This window comes from Mesoplodon bidens, assembly GCF_964165515.1.
Source record: "Mesoplodon bidens genome assembly, chromosome: 1".
In the NCBI taxonomy this organism is placed as follows: Eukaryota; Metazoa; Chordata; class Mammalia; order Artiodactyla; family Ziphiidae; genus Mesoplodon; species Mesoplodon bidens.
The window spans coordinates 70251040-70270443 of record NC_138176.1 but is presented as its reverse complement, the minus strand read 5'-3'; the positions used below and the strand labels follow the sequence as shown (position 1 = coordinate 70270443).

The following is a 19404-nucleotide window of genomic DNA, read 5'->3' as shown; positions in this document are numbered from 1 at the left end:
AACCACTGCGCCACCAGGGAAGCCCGGGTCTCCTTCTTTATTATTTTTTTTAACTTTTTAAAATTAGTAGTAGCATATTATTACTATAATTACTCTTGGTGGTGATTAGCCTTTTTTTTTTTTTTCCATTATGTCTTACTACAGGATATTGAATATAGTTCCCCGTGCTATACAATAGGACCTTGTTGTTTTTCCATTTGGGTCTCCTTCTTTAAAAGGCCTTCTGTGACCTCCTCATTTAAATTGTCTCTCATGGATCTCAGGGGGGTTTTCTCTTAGGATATCTCAATTTTCAGTTCCTATGTGCCTGGGACTTGGTAATAATAATAGCAGACATTCATTGATGCCAATTCTGCACCAGGCCCTCCTCTAAGAGTTACACATGTCTTTAGCAACTCATTGCATCCTCACAACTACTCTGTGAAGTAGATCCTATTATTATCCCCATTTTACAGATTAGGCAGTAGAGGCCCAGACAGGGCCAGACACTCGTTTTGGGTGGCTCAGCTTGTAAGTGGAGAAGCCAGGATAGGAGCCCAGGTGGTCTGCTTCTTGGGTTTTACCTACTCAATAGATACGTGTTCAATAAATGTTGAACAAATGAAGTTTTCACTACATTTTGGGTTATTTTCTAAAGAATAATTTTATTTTTGGGGGAGGGGGGAACAATGATCAACTTTATTGATTCATTTAAAAACGATGCAACCTCAGACAAAGGAGGTACTGCTAAAAGCTCAGTTGGGTGAGGCAGATTAAGCCTTTTGCTTAAATCCTCACCATAAATCTTTGAATTATGAAATTTGCCACCCCTTGCCTCTGGAATACTGTGATTAACATAGACAGAGGCAGATTTTGTCTAGTCCAGAAGAAGAGAGCAAGATAGAGAGAATAGAGAGAATATTACATCTGAGTGAAGGAAGAGAAAAAAAGATGTTCTGGATCCTTCTTTGAAACAAATGAGTAAAGGGAATAGAGAGAATATTATATCTGAGAAAAAAAGATGTTCTGGATCCTTCTTTGAAACAAATGAGTAAAAGGTGGTCACATTTTACTAAAGATGAACCAGGTTACACACTCTTCTCCTTTGGGGAGGATGTGTTAAGAAGATAAAAACCTTAATAGAAATTTCCTCCCTTGTTGTCTAAGTCTTGACTATGGGGAGAAATCAAGAGTCTTTCCAGTTCTGAACACGCTCTTGCAGTATTTCTGTCCTATTAGCCTATTTGTATAAAAATCTTAGTTGGTTTTAGAAGAGCAAAGCATTTATTCAAAGTTTCCATTTCGTGGCTCAATTCTCCTCTGCTGCTACTTTGGCCATCTCCATTGGTCTTTAAATTATGTTACTTTTTTTGTTTTCAAGAATAATTTGCTAAATGGGAGGTGATTGGGGAAAGGACTGTTGACATTCTGTGCTTCCTGCAACCAGAGTGTTTTCCCCAAGGGCTGTACAACCGAGTCCCAGCCCCTGTTAATTGTCTGTTCTGGAACTCCTGCCAGCACAAGGAGCAGCGGAGAGAAAGGCTGTCCATCGCTGAAGCCTTCGGGGCGGCTGAGGATGCTCGCCAGTACATGGGCCAGTGGCGGAGCCTGGTGGCCGAGCACAGCGCCACACTGGAGGAGCTGCAGGAGCGCCTGGACCAGGCTGCCCTAGACGAGCTCAGGGCCCTGACCCTCTCACTGTCCGAGAAAGCCACAGAGCAGCTGCGGCGGCTGCAGAACTCTGTGATGACCCAGGAGCTGCTCAAGCGCGGGGTCCCCTGGCTCTTCCTGCAGCAGATCCTGGAGGAGCACAGCAGGGACCTGGCCGCCCGGGCCGAGCGGCTCGAAGGCGAGGAGAGGGACAGGGGCCAGGAGGGCATCCAGAGCGTGAGGCAGAGACTGAAGGACGATGCTCTGGAGGCCTCCACGGAGGAGCAGGCGGAGCTGAGACACTGGGAGCACTTGATCTTCACGTGAGTTTTAATCCCTGTGTGTTTTCATTGCCTCCTCTCCTCCCACTGCTGGGGGAGGGGTTCCACCACCTGGTTATGGGGATGGCCAGACACGTGCCATCTGACTCTGGACAGCAGTGTATTAGTCACTTATACCCACAGCCCAGGGAAGACGGGCAATGCATGTCCCCCCAGGGCCACTCAGGGGTTGCAGAGCAAACAACCAGGGCTCGTGGGAGGCAGGCTTTGAATCTGGGTTGGCCAAAAAGTTCGGATTTTTCACGTGAGGGGGGAAACGAACAAACTTTTTGGCCAATGCAAGAGCAACAAGAGGGTGAGGTGCCCCCAGGTTCCCATGAGAGGATGTGATGGGCTTGTTTGGACAATTACAGGCTGGCAGGAAACTGAAACCCACTGCTCATGAGTAAGCAGGAATTGCGCCTGGTCCCCTTGATGAGAAGTGTTGTGTGAAGAGGGGAGCTTGTCCACAGGAGCAGGGTGGGGAGGAGAACTTAGAGTTAAGCCACATGAGGCCCTCCCTCTGTCAGCAGATGTCGGGGAGCACATGGTAGTGGGCCTTCATTCCAGGCCTTACGGCCCGCTGCACCATCTCTTTACGGGGCCCCTTCATTCACTGAATTCAAGAACCATGGAATGACATCCACTTCTGACTAGGATGTTGTAAGCCATGGCCCGCCAGCAATCCTGGTGTAATAATTATAAAATAATGGATAATTTGCACCACTCATGTTTTAAAAGCCATTGGAAAGCTATGGAAGCAACGAGTTGCTGCCCACTGTTGCCTTGCTGAGGCGGGGCAAGACTAGGCGGTGGAACAGCTGGGTGGGTCCTTGTCTGGGTGTGAAGAGGGGAGACCAGTCTCACCGCATGAAAGACAGAATCAAAACCCCCAGCAACAGCAGCACAGTGAAGATAAACAGTAACCGCCATCTTCCCAGTCTATTTATTTAGAGTAGTATAGACTGTTTACACATAAGGGCGTAATTGTGCCCATTTGGCTATAACGTAGCACTCTTTTCCTTTTAACCAACGGACCCACCCATCAATATTCCTTAAAGGAACCAACCAACCCAGAAAACACTGTTCAAGCGAATAAACAAAACCAAAGCCCTTTGACTCTTCTTTCCTCGGTATGGCCACTCCACAGTTCAGTTTGGATCTTAGCCACAATTTCAATTCTGAATTGAATTGAAGCCCTTTTGATTAGAAAAGGTTGCATCGACATAGAATTGTAGAGGGGGTGTTGGGGGTGGGCGTTGGGGGAGGGTAGGGGAAGGCATCCTTCTCAGTCTATCTGCTCGGTCCACCTGTCCCCCTCCTCTATTGATCCTGCGTGCTGCTCGCTGGAGGTCGGTGGTCCTCCCCATCTGCACCAAGGCCTGAGCTCTCCTTGAACCCTTTCAGGGATACCAGATAGCAGAGCATCGTTCTGCAGTGCCCATCCTTCCTTGGTGGCAGTTACATCCCATAGAACAAGGTCTTCCTGGCCTCAAGGATGCAGTGCCTCCTCCTTAAGTGCTCATTCCCAGGGACTGATCTTGCTGCCAGGGAGGAGAAGTCCCAGGTGTTCACAGAGGGTGAGATTGTCTTGGTTTAGATGAAGTGACCTCTCCCCTCCTTCTCATCTCTCTTTCTTTATGGTTCTGTCCTTGTTTAGTTCACAATCTTTGTTAGCTTTTGTTTTCTTGAACAAACAAGATGCTGTCTTCTCCAAGCCCATACAAATCAGATCCTTAAATGCCACTTCTTATTCCCATGAATTGTTCTCAGCAGTAATTATTCAGCTCAATCTACATTCGACCAAAGTCTCTTTGCTCGATCCAGCCTACTTTGGGCTCTTCAAAGTGTATGGATCGGACTTGACATTCCCATCATTGGATGGTCATCTTCTTTGACTTCATGTGGTTCCATTTTGCAGGGAGTATTATTAAAGCAGCCGCCGATTGAGTCCTTCAACAGGAAAAGAGAGTTCTCACTTTGGTATCAGAAAACTCTTTATGATTTTCCTAAGGGTTAAAGGGGGTCAACTAACAATACACACAATCTGAGTCTGCTTATATACTTTGCTTATTTAAGACCCTAAAAGGTTGTAGCCTTTATTTCTGAGGCATTAAGTAGAAATGGCTTTGCACAATAGTTTTGAAACATATTTTTATAAGCTTCTCAATTTCAAGCAAGAGAGAGTTGCTGTAAACCTGGTCCTATAAAATAAAAATCAATAAAGATGCATATTTTGCCAGGGAAAGTGTCTTTGAGACCTTTTTGCTAAACTCCTGCCTGGGTTTTAAAATCCTTCAGGGCAAAGACCCTATCTCCTATATTTCTGTATTATCTTGGTGCCTACCTAGTGGAGGATTAAAGCCAGACCACCCTGGGCCAATCTAGTTTGAAGATGGGCAAGAATAAAGACTCAGGTTCATTTCAGAGTTGCTTTCACCTTGGAGTCCACGTAAGCAGCAAACATGTAGGGCGAAGATTCTCCACGAGGGAAGGTACAAAGGAACAGCTGCAGTTTCCTAAAGTGCTTCAGAAAAATTGGTGAGTCCCAGGGAACCCAATACATGGGCTTGGGGCCTTCAGACCGCTTCTGTCTGGGGGCCCAAGTCAGCCCTTTCGGTCTTATTCTGTTTCCACGAGAGAACTTTCTAGGTGAGCTGAAGTCCCACAGGCCCACATGAAGATTTTTTGAGTGATCAGTGAACAGACACACGTTGCCCAAAACAGGACAGAAGAGATGGCCTCCCGCCAGATGCTGTCTCCTGGGTCAGGGAGGACGTTCTGTTCAGAAGTCCCAGCAGACCTCCTCTTCCACCTCATTGGCCAGACTGGATCCCCAGAGGTGGGAAAGAGAGCTTGTGGCCGTTCTCCCCTGTAGAGTGGCTGCAGTCCTTGCCTGGGAGGAAGAGGGGGACATTCCTTAATTTCCTCATTTGTAAATTGAGGACTGAGTCGCCAAAGGATTAGTGAGGATGCCAGTAAATGTTTCCTGGGGCTGGCATAATAAAGCACCACAGACCAGGGGCTTTAAAACAACAAAAACGTATTGTCTCCCAGTTCTGGAGGCCAGAAGTCCAAATCAAAGTGTTGGCAGGGTCATGCTCTGTCTGAAGGTTCCAGGAGAGAATCTGATCCCCGCCTTTCTCTTAGCTTCTGCTGTTGCTACAATCCTCAGCACTTGTTGGCTTGTAGACCCATCATCACATGGCCTTCTTGTGTGTGTGTCTTCTCTTCTTTGAAGGACACCAGTCATATTGGATTAAGGGTCCACCCTATTGCAATATGACCCCATCTTAACTTACTTCTAAACTGCCTCTGCAAAGACCCTATTTCCAAATATGGTCACATTCAGAGGTACCAGGGGTTAGGACTTGAACATATCTTTTGGGAGGACACAGTCAGCCCCTAACGGTTTCCAGCATAGAATAGGTTTTCCCTAAATGAGAGCTGTCACTCGTCATCCTATAAAGACCCAGCACAAGGCCCCCCTTCCCCATGACCTGCCGAGTTGGGCATCTCTCCTCTGGGCTGCTGGTCCCTACTTACAATCTGCTGCTGGCCAGGCTCGTTGGACAGTTCTTTGTCTTCATGTCTGTTCTAAACGGAGACAGGTTCTCTTCAAGGTCATGAGCGCTGGGACGCCTGTTGCCTGCTCACAGGCTTGTCTCATTCAACTGTGAATTCTTAGCCATGATATGATGTTGTGTCCATCATGACACACATTAGGTGCTCAAGAAATCCTTGTGGAATGAATGCCCGATTAAGGAGATGGTGGTTTTTTTCCAGATGTGGATTTGACTAGTGGAGTTGGAGCTTTGAATTTACACTTTCCCCCGAGCACACCCTGCACTGTCTTCTCTCCACTAAAACATATCACTGTTCTTGCTTTTCCAGGAAGCTCTGGTCCTCTGCCTTCTCCTTGTCCAAAGAGGAGCTGCTCGGGATGAGGCAGGAAGTTCACGGCTGCTTCGCTCAGATGGACAGGAGCTTGGCCCTTCCCAAAATCCGGGCCCGAGTCCTGCTGCAGCAATTTCAAACCGCATGGCGAGAAGCAGAGTTCCTGAAATTGGACCAGACACTGGCCGCCCCTGAGCTGCAGGTAGGATGGGCATCTCGGGGCCTCGTGGGTGCAGAAGCGGGGCCTCCTCTGGCGGTTGATACTGTAGGATCTGGCTCCGCCACCAACCCTCAGCTCATCTCCCACCCTCTCCTCTCTGGCCCTGTTGGCATCAGCTGTTCCTGGAAGCACCTTAAGTTCTGCAGTGGACACACTGGTACCTGGACTTTGCACTGTCCACCAATGGCCCTGAGTCTCTGCCACTCACGGCTCACAGCTGTGCCCCTCTCCTGAGCATTCCCCTCAGCGATGGGAGCCACCTGCCCTGAAAGGTGACTCTTCCTCCTGCCCCCGCCTTGGCCACAGCCAGTGACCCACTCAGAGTACTTCTGTAAGTGACACAAAGAAGATGCTCAGCTCAGGTGGCAAAGGGCATCTCTCACCCTGGGCCTCGTCGGGTGACGATTGACAGATGCCTGTGGTGAGCACGTGTTATGTGCCACAGACGAGGCAACTCTTGGGTGCAGGGTTTACTCTGGAGCCCCTTATGGACCAGTCAAGGCCAGACCCTACCTGAGACCTCCACCATGCGTGGCCCTTTCCCCCTCCTGTCCTGGTTCCCTCACCCCCTATGCCTTGCACAGAGGTCCTCTCTCAGGAAACTGTGTGCACCCCAGTCCCTGTCTCTGGCTCTGCCTCTGGGGAATCCCACCTGAGACAAGGCCTCTGAACTTGCTGTTTTCTTTGCCAAGAACCTCACAGGGCCAGCTCTTTATGGTCTTTTCACATCTCAGTTCAAATGTCACCTGCACAGAGGTCTTCCCTGAGCACTATCCAAGATCACCACTTTCCCAGGCATCCTTTATCACATGCTGCGTTCCCGCTTCTTCAGAGAATTGATCGCTATCTGCAATGTCCTGGTTTCTCGACTTACTCATCGTCTGTGCTCCCACTGCCAACAAGATCCCTGTTTGTAGTTCCCATTCACCACTCCATCCCAGCACCTAGAAGGTGCCTGGTGCATAATAGGTGTGCAATAAATTTTATTGACTGAACCAACCAACCACTGGATGTGGGCGGAATGTGGGGACTTCCCTTGAGTTGATATTATGTTGAGATTGAAAACATTTCGAATCACTTACACTTCCAGTAGTTCATCTGTGGTTCATAGCAGGGCCAGGAGGTAGATAGTTTGTCCCCATTCTACAGATGAAAGCACCAACTAGCAGAGGAAAAGTGATTGACCAACGTAGCAGGAAGCAGAAGGACTGGTCTTGGTGTTTTCTGACTTTAAACCTACTGCTTCTCCTTGAGGAGAAAACAAAATTCAGGCACATCCTTGGTGCTCTCTGCCCAGCTATAAGTTCTACCATGATCTCAAGACCCCCTGTGGTCTGACCCCTGATCAGTCATGTGCTGGTAAACTGACTCTCATTGGGGGTGCAGAGTTCCTGATTTGTAGCATTTGCCTATTTCCCTGGTGTAAATACACCTTCCAAGGCCAATACTGACTTGACATCACTGTGCGTGGGGCTGGGAGGGAGGCACACGATCTGCCCCACCCTCGCCCCACTCTGGCTTCCCCCCCCTTCCAGTGCCAGTCCTTGCTCTGGGCTTCAGGGTCTTACCCATCAGCCTAGCTCTGTTCCTAAGAGGGGTTGACCCCCAATTTCCTCTTTTTCGTATTATCACCATTAGATCAGGAGATTAAAAACTATAGTTCACTCATGGGATAAGCTGAGCCCAGCCCGAGTTTTTAAAGACATTGGGTGCAGGAGTCAGGAAGCTCACCATCTAGTTCTTAGGGCTCCCATGATGCGGCTGAGGCCACCAATTCTGTTCTGGCCTCAGTCTCCTCCTCTGTCAAATGGGGGTCTCTGATCTCAGTGAATTGCTGTGTACGTGCTTGCTTCCTCTAAGTGTGCTGGGGCAGGCCCTGAGGACATGGGGGTCTTCTCTTGCATTATCACCATGGCCATAGGAGCCGGGTCAGAGTCTGGTGGGCAGGCCTGAGTCCAGGTCTAGAGCAGGCTCTGGGAGATCATGACAGTGAAATAGTGGAGGAAGAGTGGGTATGTGAGTTGGGAAGGGAGGAGGACTGGCCCTCATGGGGAGTGACCACCAGCCACATATTGCACTGAGCATCTTAGATATGGTGTGTGTTGTGTTGGTCATGCTACATTATGCTGTACTGCATGGTGTTTTGTTTTGCTATGTTATGTCATGTCTTATTGTTATATTCTCATTTATGCTACATTCTGTTATAGCATGTTGTTATGTTCTATCGTGTTGTGTTACAGTATGGTGTATTGTTATATTTTTCTGTTTATTATGTTAGATTATGTTACATTTACGTTCCATTGTGTTATGTTCTTGCAGTAATCCTGTGAAGTAGGTATTGTTAGCTCCATTTTACAGGTCTGGAAACTGAGGCTCAGAGAGTGTAGCATCTGCTACACTCATTCATTCATTTATTCATTCACTGAATATCAATTTACTGAGCACCCACAACCTCTTCTCTTTTTTAATTATTTATCTTATTTATTTATTTTCTTTCTTTTTTTTTTTCTGGCTGTGTTGGGTCTTCGTTATGGAAGTGCGGGCTTCTCTTTGTGGCGTGTGGGCTCCGGGCAGGCTCCAGAGCACGTGCATGGGCTCCGTAGTTTTTGCAGTACACGGACTCTCTCATTGAGGCGTGTGAGCTCAGTAGTTGTGTTACGCAGGCTTCGTTGCCCCGCCAACGTGTGGGATCTTAGTTCCCTGACCAGGGATCGAATCTGGGTCCCCTGCATTGGAAGGCGGATTCTTTACCACTGGACCACCGGGGAAGTCCCACACAACCTCTTCTTCGACCCCTCTCACCTTTGCTCTGGGCTTCAGGTCTTCAGGGTCTGGAACCTTCTATTCCCACATTTTCACACTCCTGACACCTTGTCATGCAGGGCACAGCTGCAATGTCACTTCTTTACATTTGTGAGAAGCTGGTATGTGTGTGTACGTTGTGCAGACTCTTATTCTAGGAGGATGTTATGTGTTAAAGCCCACACATAATGCCTCCTTGAATGCATGCACACAGATGTCCTCAGCAGCCGTTCACCTCTGCAAACGTGTCCCCATCTGCCTAATGTAAGATAATAGCCAGCATGCTCATTCTGTCTCCTTGTCTTCATGGCACTCACCAACCCTCTGAGAGTGTCTTGGTCAGTTATTTGTTTTCATGTTTACTGATTTTTTCCTCCGCTATTTTGTAAGCTTCCCAAGGACGAGGACCTCTTCCATCCTGTGCCTGCTCACAGAGGCTGACGAGTTGAGGTCCCCCACTGGAGAGGAGGTGGACGCAGGTGGGGCCGCTGTCTGTCTGACTGCAAAGCTCCGGCTCTGCCCACGAGCATCCCTCTCCTCCCTTTGACGGGATTAGCTCCCAAAGTATGCCGAGACCGAAGGCCCATGAACGGAGTTCATTCCAGGAGAGTGTTCATCTCTCCTCCCCTCTCTGGCTAAGACAGCTGTGCGATGCCCAGGGCTGCAGGAGTCTCTCTGGGCTTGGGGAGACCAGGGTCTGCACCAACCTACTGGTGATCACTTTCTCGTCCATGTTTTCTCCCCTCTCTCCAGCCACAGTCCAAGGCGAGGAAGCCACGCTCCAAGAGCAAAAGCAAGACAGACCTTTTGAAGAAGTGCACTGAAGATAAAATTCAGCTCTTTGAGGACCAGGCCCCCGAAGACCTGGTTGAAAAGGTCAGTGTTCCATCTGTCACTCCTCATAGCACATGGCAGGGCTGACAGCTGCCCAGTTTAAGGGCACACAGAGCCCTTGGGGGCTGTGACTGTCCATCTCCACCCAGCACCTGTTTTTCTCTTTTTAACATCTTTTCTTTTTTTTTACAACTTTATTGGAGTATAATTGCTTCACAATGGTGTGTTAGTTTCTGCTTTATAACAAAGTGAATCAGTTATCCGTATACAGCTGTTCCCATATCTCCTCCCTCTTTTGTCTCCCTCCCTCCCATCCTCCCTATCCAACACCTCTAGGTGGTCACAAATCACCGAGCTGATCTCCCTGTGCTATGCAGCTGCTTCCCACTAGCTATCTATTTTGCATTTGGTAGTGTATATATGTCCATGCCACTCTCTCACTTCGCCCCAGCTTCCCCTTCCTCCTCCCCGCAGCACCTGGTTTTTACACTGTGTTCCTGCAGGTGGGACCCACCCCGCGCACCCGCCCCTTTTCACCTGGTCCTTCTGCCTGGAACCCTCTTCCTCCACTTCTCCCCCAGGAGGTCTCTCTCTGGTCCATTCTTCTGGCCTCATCTCTCGTGCTGCCTCCGTGGCCTGTGGTTGCCACCATCCTTGTGCCTGGCTCTGTGCTGAGGGGTTCACTTGTGCTGCTTCACTTCTGTCTCCGCATTTATCTTGCACACCCTCCTCTGTGCCCCACAAGCAACCCAGCCTCCCTCACCAGCCCCCTTTTGTTACACTTTTGTTTCTGCACATACTGCGTATGACCACGTGCTGTTTACCCTTGTCTTTCCCTCTTCCTGGATTTACCTTCCCACTTCTTTTTACCTGAAGAAGTGGACTTTGTCCTCAGCTGTCCTAAGGCACAGCCTCTGTCCTCAGGTGCCCCCTCTTCCAAGAAGCCTTCCCGGAACACCCAGTTCTCCCACTTACCCCTCCCCCTGCCAACTTCCTTTCCCGTCCTAGCGTATCTCACGCTGTTCCTTCATTCCACTGGGATGCTGAGGAGGCAGCAATGTCCCAGGCATCGTGTTCACGACCGCTGGGGTGGTCCCAGCTCTCAGAGACGCACATTCTAGACAAAGAGCACTTAAAATGATAGATCATGGTCAGTGCCGATAAAGAAATGAATAAGATGGTGTGATAGTGATGGGGTGAGGGGATGGCGAGGGGGAAGTGGGATCCACTATAGGTGGGAGAGTCAGGTGAGGTCTCTCTGAGGAGGTGACATGTAAGAGTCGACACCGTGTTGTCACTGCCGGGGGCCCGCTGCCTTCCCCAGCAAAGGGCAGACTCCCAGAGGACTGTGTCAGTGAGTGGATGTACAGACCATATTCTAGAGCTGCTGTTTTTGTTCCTATCTTCTGTCCCTCAGGTCCTTTACTTAGTTATTTTAATTTTTTTTAATGTAAGTGTATTTCTCAGAACACAAATGCTTAATCCAGCAAAGAGCCATAGAACCTGCTCCAGGCAAGGTCATGGCTCCTTCCAGGTGTGTACAGGTTGTTGATGTCTTAAGGGACACAAGAAGTAGCACCCTATTCCCACTTGTGTTCTATATAAAATTGAGACACAAGACAAAGACTAAGGCAGGTACAGGTGGAAATATCATCTGTCTTACTGTTAAAGGCTAATTCAGAAGATAGAAATTAGTATGAGAGCCAGTTGGGTTTGCTAAACATCCCAGAGTTAAACAGACTCAGTCACACAATCACAGGTGTCCCTGGGGGGGGGGTCCTGGCGGCAGCCTTCCTGGAGGAGCAGAAGTGGGGCTCCCAGAGCAGAGCTGAGCCAAGCCTGCCCGGGTGGCCTGAGCCATGGCCAAGGACACAATGCAGGTCCAGGGGAGCCCAGAGTCTGCAGCCCCGTGAAAAGGCTGCTTTGCTGGGGTGCTGGGTCTCCCGAGGGGATGGGGGAACAGACCCGGGGTGGAGGGTCTCAAGTGCCTGTCTGGGAAGATGGGCTGAGTCTCACCAGCGCTGTAGAAGGAGGAGAGGGACAGGATGAAGGATGGGTTGAGAAGGTCCCGAAGTTTCCTGAGCCAAACTCAGCAGCCCACCCACCATGAGTTCACCTGACCGCACATGCTTCCCCCATTCTAGCCTGTCTCTCTTTCATTCCATTATGGGCTTTACCCCTCCCGACTTCCTTAAGAGGTAGGAACGGTCCATATCCCTATTTTACAGATGTGGAAACTGAGTCTCCACAGTGAGTTCATCCAGGTTTCTGCAGCCAGGCGGTGGTGGATCCAGCACTTCAAACTAAAGCTCTATCTCTTCTTCGTCTTTGACAGGGAATATTCTCACGGAACATGGTTATCTCCCACAATTGTGTAATGTTGGATGAACGTGCCTTGGCTCCCACATCTGTAAAATCAGGATTGAGACAATGATAACCCACTAGTCACTGGATTTGTGAGGAACAAATGGATTGGAAGGTGCTTTTTAACTTTGGAGTAGGCTCCAGTGCCCATTTCCCCAATAATGGAGCAACTCATAGGCTACCTAATCCCGGCCTCATGGAGAAAGGCAGCCAAGAGTCATTTGTCAGCTGTGACCTTTTCATGACAGGCCATCTACACAAATGGCTATCTAACTGTGGCAAGTGCCAATAAAATAGGCACTCCCCAGTCAGCAGCTTTGATGTTCCTCCTGAAATCGGTCGACTGCATCTCTTAGCATCCGAGCGGCAATTATTCAGATTTTTTTTTTTTTTTTTTTGCGGTACATGGGCCTCTCACTGTTGTGGCCTCTCCCGTTGTGGAGCACAGGCTCCCAATGCGCAGGCTCAGCGGCCAAGGCTCACGGGTCCAGCCGCTCCGCGGCATGTGGGATCTTCCCGGACCGGGGCACGAACCCGTGTCCCCTGCATTGGCAGGTGGACTCTCAACCACTGCGCCACCTGGGAAGCCCCAGATTTTTTATTTGCAGGGTAATTACACAGAAATGACAGCCCTTGGGGGGCATGCCAGCAGCTGAGAGTTGTTTGATTGTGCTTCAGGACTGGGAATCCCTTCCAAGCTCATGTAGCTATCAAGATGGAGCAGGGACCTAATGGCCACTGCCCCAAGACCCATTGTTAAGCCCCTGCTTGGCTGGCAGCATACTGTCCCCAAAGGGACTGTGGCTTCACAGCTGGGGTTGCAGAGCATGCTGGAAGCACCTGCCAGGTGCCCCCTTTCTTTACTAGAATCTGCATCAGATATCCCTGCAACCCTCAGCCCCAGGTTGATATGTCCCTGGTCTGGACTCTGCCATCCGGAGAGGTTGAGAGAATTGCCCAAGGTCACGCCATCAGTGAGTGGTTGAGCTGGGGCTCCCCCAAGGCACGTCTGCTTCCATCACCCCTGCCCTTTCCATCATGGTGCTGGGTCTGCAGTGACAGCGAGAAGGCTTCAGCCTCCCAGCAGGGCTGTTTGGTCCTCTTCCCCCTGTCCCCTCCCTTTCTTCCACCTTTTTCCTTTTCCTTGCCCTTCTTAGCTTTCCCCTTTCTCTCATTCTCCTTCACTTCCTCCTTTAGAACATTTTGTAGCCTGTTCTCTGGGCCGGGCACTGTTGCAGGATCCTGCACTTGAGATGTTCGCGGTTTTAGATGAGCAGCCAGTTTGTGCATCGACCGTTTACAAGTTTGCCTCCTGCTTTCACATAGAAGCCACCTGACTATGCTGAGCTCTGCCTTGAATGAGTGGTATGTGACTCATTCAGAAAGACTTGTACGACTGATTCAGGGAGGAAAAGAGACAGGCAGAGGCATGAAAGTGGACTTCCTGCCTGCCCACCTTTTCTGTCCAGCTGACGCGTTATCAGCTCTGGTCAGAGGCAGCCATCCTAAGTGGCTGGTGTGCACCTGTGACACTCCACAGACATCCCAGTCCTTCTGATGGGCTCATTACAAATGCACAGATGCATTATTTTCAACCTGGAGGACTCTGGAGGGCATGTACATTTTAGAATAAGTTAATCAAGTTCCAAGATAAATTTCTGTTGGATTGAACTAAAATTACAGGTTAATTTGAGAATTGTCTTCCCCTCCAAAAAGGTGGAATGTTTCTTATTTTATGTGGATCTTCTTTTAGGATCTTTAATAGATTTTATATTTGTTTCCATTAAGTAGGGTGAACATCCATCTCGATATGCTTGGGACAGTCCCAGTCTCCCCTGTCATCCCCATGTCCCTTCCCGCTAGCTCTTCCTTTTACTCTCGACTTGGGCGATAAATCATAGGGTCACCTTATGCATAAGGTATACATATACATAAGGTCTTGTGTATTCTTTTTGATGATTCCTAGATACATTATAGGTTTAGTTGCAATTGTGAGTTATTACCTATTTTCAATTATGTTTTCGGCTTATTTGATACTGATGTAAAGAAACGTTACTAATTTTTATAAGTCTTTCCAGACTCCCTTATTCTATCTCTGGAGCCAGACTGCTGGGTCCAAGTCCCTATCTCTGTCACTTTATAGCCTTGTGACCTTGAGCAAGTTACTTAACCACTCTATGCCCTAGCATACTCATCTTTCAAGTGTGGATGCTATAGGTGCACCTACCTCTTAAGATTGTTGTGAGAATGTGTCTGTTGATTCTGTTGATTTTTTGCATTTGGTCATAATGTCTACAAATAATCACAGCTTCGTAGCCTCCTTTCTGATCCTTACACCTCATTTCTTTTTCTTATCAGTGTTTCAAGGTCCTTGTCTGCTTATTCCATCACCTCTCTCATTTCCATTGGTTGATTTTTCCCTGGATTATGGATATTTTCCTGCTTCTTTGCATGCATGGTAATTTTTGATTGGATGGTAGGCATTGTAGATTTTACGTGTTGGGTACTGGATTTTGTATTTTCTTTAATAGTGAAGTTTTGACATGTAGGTAGGTTATTTTGGATTAATTTTATCCTTTCAAGGCTTGCTTTTAAGCTTTGTTAGGTTAGGTCAAGAGCTGCCTTTAGTCGAGGACTAATGTATCCCCGCTGCTGAGGCAACACACTTCTGAGGACTCTACCTGATACTTTGTGTGTTGTGGGGTCTTTTCACTCTGGGTAGTGGGAACACAAACTCTTCCCAGCTCTGTGTGAGCTCCAGCAATGGTTCTGCCTATTTTTTCTGGTGGTTCTTTCCCTGGCCTGACATCGGTTTGTTATTTGGGTTTTTTTCAAGCATGCACAGTATTCAGCCAAAGCCTTGAGGACACTCCTGAAAATCTCTGGATCTGTCTGTCTGTCTGTCTGTCTGTCTCTCTCTCTCTCTCTGTCTCTCTCTGTCTCTCTCTCTCTCTCTCAGCAGCTCCCTCCTCTTTAGGACTCTGCCCCACAAATTCTAGGCACAGGGGCCTCCCAAACTCTGCTTTTGTTTTCTGAAAGTACTGAGCCTGCTGGTCTTTCCCTGGGTTCCCCAACACATCCTTTTGTGTACTAGGAACTGCATTCAGGCTGTAAGCTGGGGCAACCGTGGGGCTCGCCTTGTCTATTTCCTTTCTCTCAAGTATCCCAGTTCTGTGCTGCCTGTTGTCCAGTGTCTGAAAACCATTGCATCTTTGTCTAGTTTTCTAGCTGTGGGAAAGCAAATCTGGTTACAGAGTAAATTTATTCCCTGTTCCTGTATCATGGCCAGAAGCAGAACTTTCTAACCTATCCTTTTTTGATTGATTTTTACTTCTAACAGATGCTTAAAAAGAAAAAAAAAACTATCCTTCTGTTATTGATTTCTACGTTTAGTATGTTTTAGATAGAGGACAAAGTGTATATGATAACAAGTCTTTGGAATTTATTGAGGCTTACCTTGTGGCTTTATTTGTCCTCAAAAAGGCTGAGTATTTTCTGTTAGATATGGAGAAAGGAGCACTAGAGGCAGGGAGGACCCAGGTCATGAGAGTCCTGACAGCTACACTGAGAAGCTCAGACCTTTTGAGGAAAAATTGACAAGATTTAGGCACTTCGTAGAGGGTATTTCACAGGATATATTCATTAGTAGTTCTAGAAGTCAGTCTCTGTTGGCCAGTCCTCTCCTGACCTCTGCTCTCGTTGGTTCTAGGGGTTGGGGGGCCGTGTCTTAGTCTGACCTGTTCTTTTCCTTCTACTTGTCAGTGTGAGATGGAGGTTAAGGTTGCAATCCCAGCCCCTGTCAAGAGCTGGATTGGTTTCTGGGGACTGAGGGGCCCTGAGGCCAGACACTTCAGCAAGGATAAGTTTCCAGTCTCTTGATGCCCACCTCTGTGTTCTGTTAGCAGAATTTTAATTGATGGATCCAGAAATGAAGGCAATATTTCAGTTCATCTTTGGTGCATTCTCTTGCTGGTTTTGCACAAAGTATATATAAATTTCTCATAAATTTTCTCTAGGAACATTTAAATATAAATGAAAGTGACATGACCATATTTTCTGCTCACGCACAATCTCTGGTACTGTTTTAATGATGTTGCTCTCCATCTGGGTGGTGTGTCTACCACATAACCGTTCACCCATCTATTATTCATTCACTATTTCCAGGTTTCACGATATGCCATGCTTGCATACTTCATTAGCAACCCCTCCATCAGGAGTGGAACTCTTGCACTGCAATCAACCACGCATCCTAGTGTGTTTCTGAAGCAGCCTCGGCAATTATGCAGAGGTGGCTGGCGCTTCTGTCAGGAACAGCTCTTCACACACCTGTCATTTCAGAAGTGACTAGAGCTTAAGCATGAGAATAATGTGCTCATTTTCAGATGACCTGACAAGAGAGAAAACTGATGGTACAGGTCTTTATAAAGCTTAGAAAAAAAGGCATATTGGAAGGGAATGCATTTTATGAAGAGGCGAGAAAATCCATTCATCCACCTACCAAGACTGGGAAAGCCTCCAGATGGTTCTCTTCATGTCTACTCTTGCCCCTGTTTTATCCCTTGAGGCAGACTCTGTCAAAGTCATCTCCCTGAAACATCATTTTAAGGAAAGTTTCTTTCTTTTTTTTAATTTTTATCTTATATTGGAGCATAGTGGATTAACAATGTTGTGTTAGTTTCCGGTGTACAGCAAAGTGATTCAGTTATACATATACATATCTATTCTTTTTCGAATTCTTTTCCCATTTAGGTTATTACAGAATATTGAGCAGAGTTCCTAAGGGAAGCTTCATAGTTTCCCACTGCTCCCAAACAAAACCCAGATTCCTGAGCGCAACATTCAAGGCCTTACGAACAGTCTAATCTTTTATTCTACTTCTACTTTTCACATACCAAAATGTTGCCATGGTTATCTTTGGATAGTTTGAATGTAGTATCATTCTTCTATATTGTCCATTCTAAAATTTACTTTTCATCTGTATCAAACTTACACATGTATGCACTCTTTTAAAGAGTCATGTAACTCTGCAAGTTTTGTGCTGAAGAAAAAAGCACCCCTTGCAGCCACACACATAGACATTTTCAAATCCCCAGAGGTAACAACTTTTAAGTTTTTTAGTTTTATCTTTTGGTGTTTACCTCCATATCTTTAGTCTTCCCATTTCTTGATTTCTCTATTTTGGGTATTATCTATTCACTTTTCTTTATAGAAGGTAAGATTTAGCTGTCTTTTTCAACCTGCAACACATAAGCCCTTCCTGTCCTCCCCCACATTCCATATAGTTAGATCCGTATTTAAGGTTTCTATTATGATTATTTAAAAGTTTTTCACATCTGAGCCATATAAAAACAGATTTATTTTTATTCCTCTGTAACTTTTTGTTTCTTCTGGAGTTATTATTGTCCTTTGGTTTCTTTTTTGGTTACTTTTTTATGTAGTTATCACTAATTCAATCACTTCTTGATGGATGGCCAAATATCCTATCAGGTCTATCACACAAGTCATGTCTTCTACTAATTCCGTCTTCTTGAGGACATCTGTCTCTGTACCTCTGGAGAGATGTGCTCCAATCTGGACGTTGCCCTCGGTACCTTATGTATAGCTGCCATCTTGAAGTCATGCTACAAATTCACTTCACCCCTTTCTTTCCCGATATGTTCCTTATTTTAATGAAATATAGCCTGTGTTAGTTTCCTAGGAGAGGACACATGGGAGATTTAATATTTCAAAGCTTGGCGAGACTGAAGCTGTTTTATTCTGCTCCCGTACTTGATGAATAGTTTGACCAATCTTGGAATTCTGGGAAATTTCCTTGCAGAATTTTTTTTTTATAAATTTATTTATTTTATTTTTGGCTACGTTGTGTCTTCATTGCTGCACGCGGGCTTTTCTCTGGTTGCAGCAAGTGGGGGCTGCTCTTCGTTGTGGTGCGCAGGCTTCTCATTGTGGTGGCTTCTCTTGTTGGAAAAACAGGCTCTAGGTGCGCAGGCTTCAGTAGTTGTGGCACACGGGCTCAGTAGTTGTGGCTCGTGGGCTCTAGAGCGCAGGCTCAGTAGTTGTGCACACAGGCTTAGTTGCTCTGCAGCATGTGGAATCTTCTGGGACCAGGGCTCGAACCCGTGTCTCCTGCATTGGCAGGCGGATTCTTAACCACTGAGCTACCAGGGAAGCCCTCCTTGAATAATTTTGATGATTAACTTCCTATCTTTAATCTGTCTTTCTAGATCTCTAATTATTTAGATGTCAGACCTCTTATCTATTTTTCTTTTTTACTGTTTTCCTTCTCTTTTTATCTTTTGCTTTACATTCTGGGGCATATCTTAAGTTTTATCTTCCGAACTTTTGAGTTTTTCACTTATATTTTTAATTTCTAATTTTTCTCTCTGAATGTTCTCTACAAAATAACATTGTCTTTTTGTTTTAAGGCTACTATAACTCTTGTATCTCTCTGAGAACATTAATTTAAGTTTTTCCAAAAAATTCCTGCATATTTATTATTACCTCTACGTTCATTAGAGGCTTTCCCAGGTATGTGGCCATCCTTGGTGGTCTGCTCATATTTAAGAGTGGAGTACTTGGGCTTCCCTGGTGGCACAGTGGTTGAGAGTCCACCTGCCAATGCAGGGGATACGGGTTTGTGCCCTGGTCCGGGAAGATCCCACATGTCACGAAGCAGCTAGGCCCGTGAGCCATGGCCGCTGAGCCTGCGCATCCGGAGCCTGTTGCTCCGCAATGGGAGAGACCACAACAGTGAGAGGCCCGCGTACCACAAAAAAAAAAAGAAAAAAAAGAGTGGAGTACTTAAAAGCTACTTGTAGGCTCTGAGCTGTAAGTAGGGCTTGCAGACTGTGACCTTCACTCTGGTGTGACTGGGCTGGACCACTCACTTGGGGAATTCCCAATGTCTGTAACTTTAGAGCTTTCTTGAAATCTGGTCAGAGTGCCCAGAGAAGACCAGTCTCCTGCCTAAATGGTAAAGGCCTTGCTGCCCATATGTGAGGAGCCAAATGAGGGAAGAGAACTGAGATTTTAGTCGTCAGTATGTAGAGTTTTACTTGAGTCCTTCTGCCTTAAAGAGAGCAGTAGATGCATGTTATAAATCTACTGTCTTTCTCCAGCAATCTCAGTTGTTACTATTTTTCTACATTGTGCATGTTTTTTATAATTAGAAATGAAAAAACTTTTTAAAGGAGGAAAGAAAACTCTCAATATTATAAACTATTGTTTTATCTTTTTCCTGCAACCCAAAGGAGACTCTATTTAACTAATTATAGTAATGATAACCAAAATGATACTAGTGGTAAGAATATGGCAGCTACTATTTATTAGGGACTCATT

At 46.8% G+C, this 19404-nt stretch overlaps 1 protein-coding gene across 3 annotated transcripts in view; it reads left to right on the top strand.

Moving 5' to 3' along the window:
* The window catches only part of EVC2 (EvC ciliary complex subunit 2), a 144157-nt gene that overhangs the window by 89176 nt on the left and 35577 nt on the right, over positions 1–19404 (top strand). For all 3 annotated transcript variants that reach the window (XM_081236924.1, XM_081236926.1, XM_081236925.1), the window contains 3 exons: positions 1498–1952; positions 5844–6048; positions 9622–9744. In XM_081236924.1, the coding sequence (XP_081093050.1) occupies positions 1498–1952; positions 5844–6048; positions 9622–9744 (783 nt within the window). The remainder of the gene's footprint in view (positions 1–1497; positions 1953–5843; positions 6049–9621; positions 9745–19404) is intronic.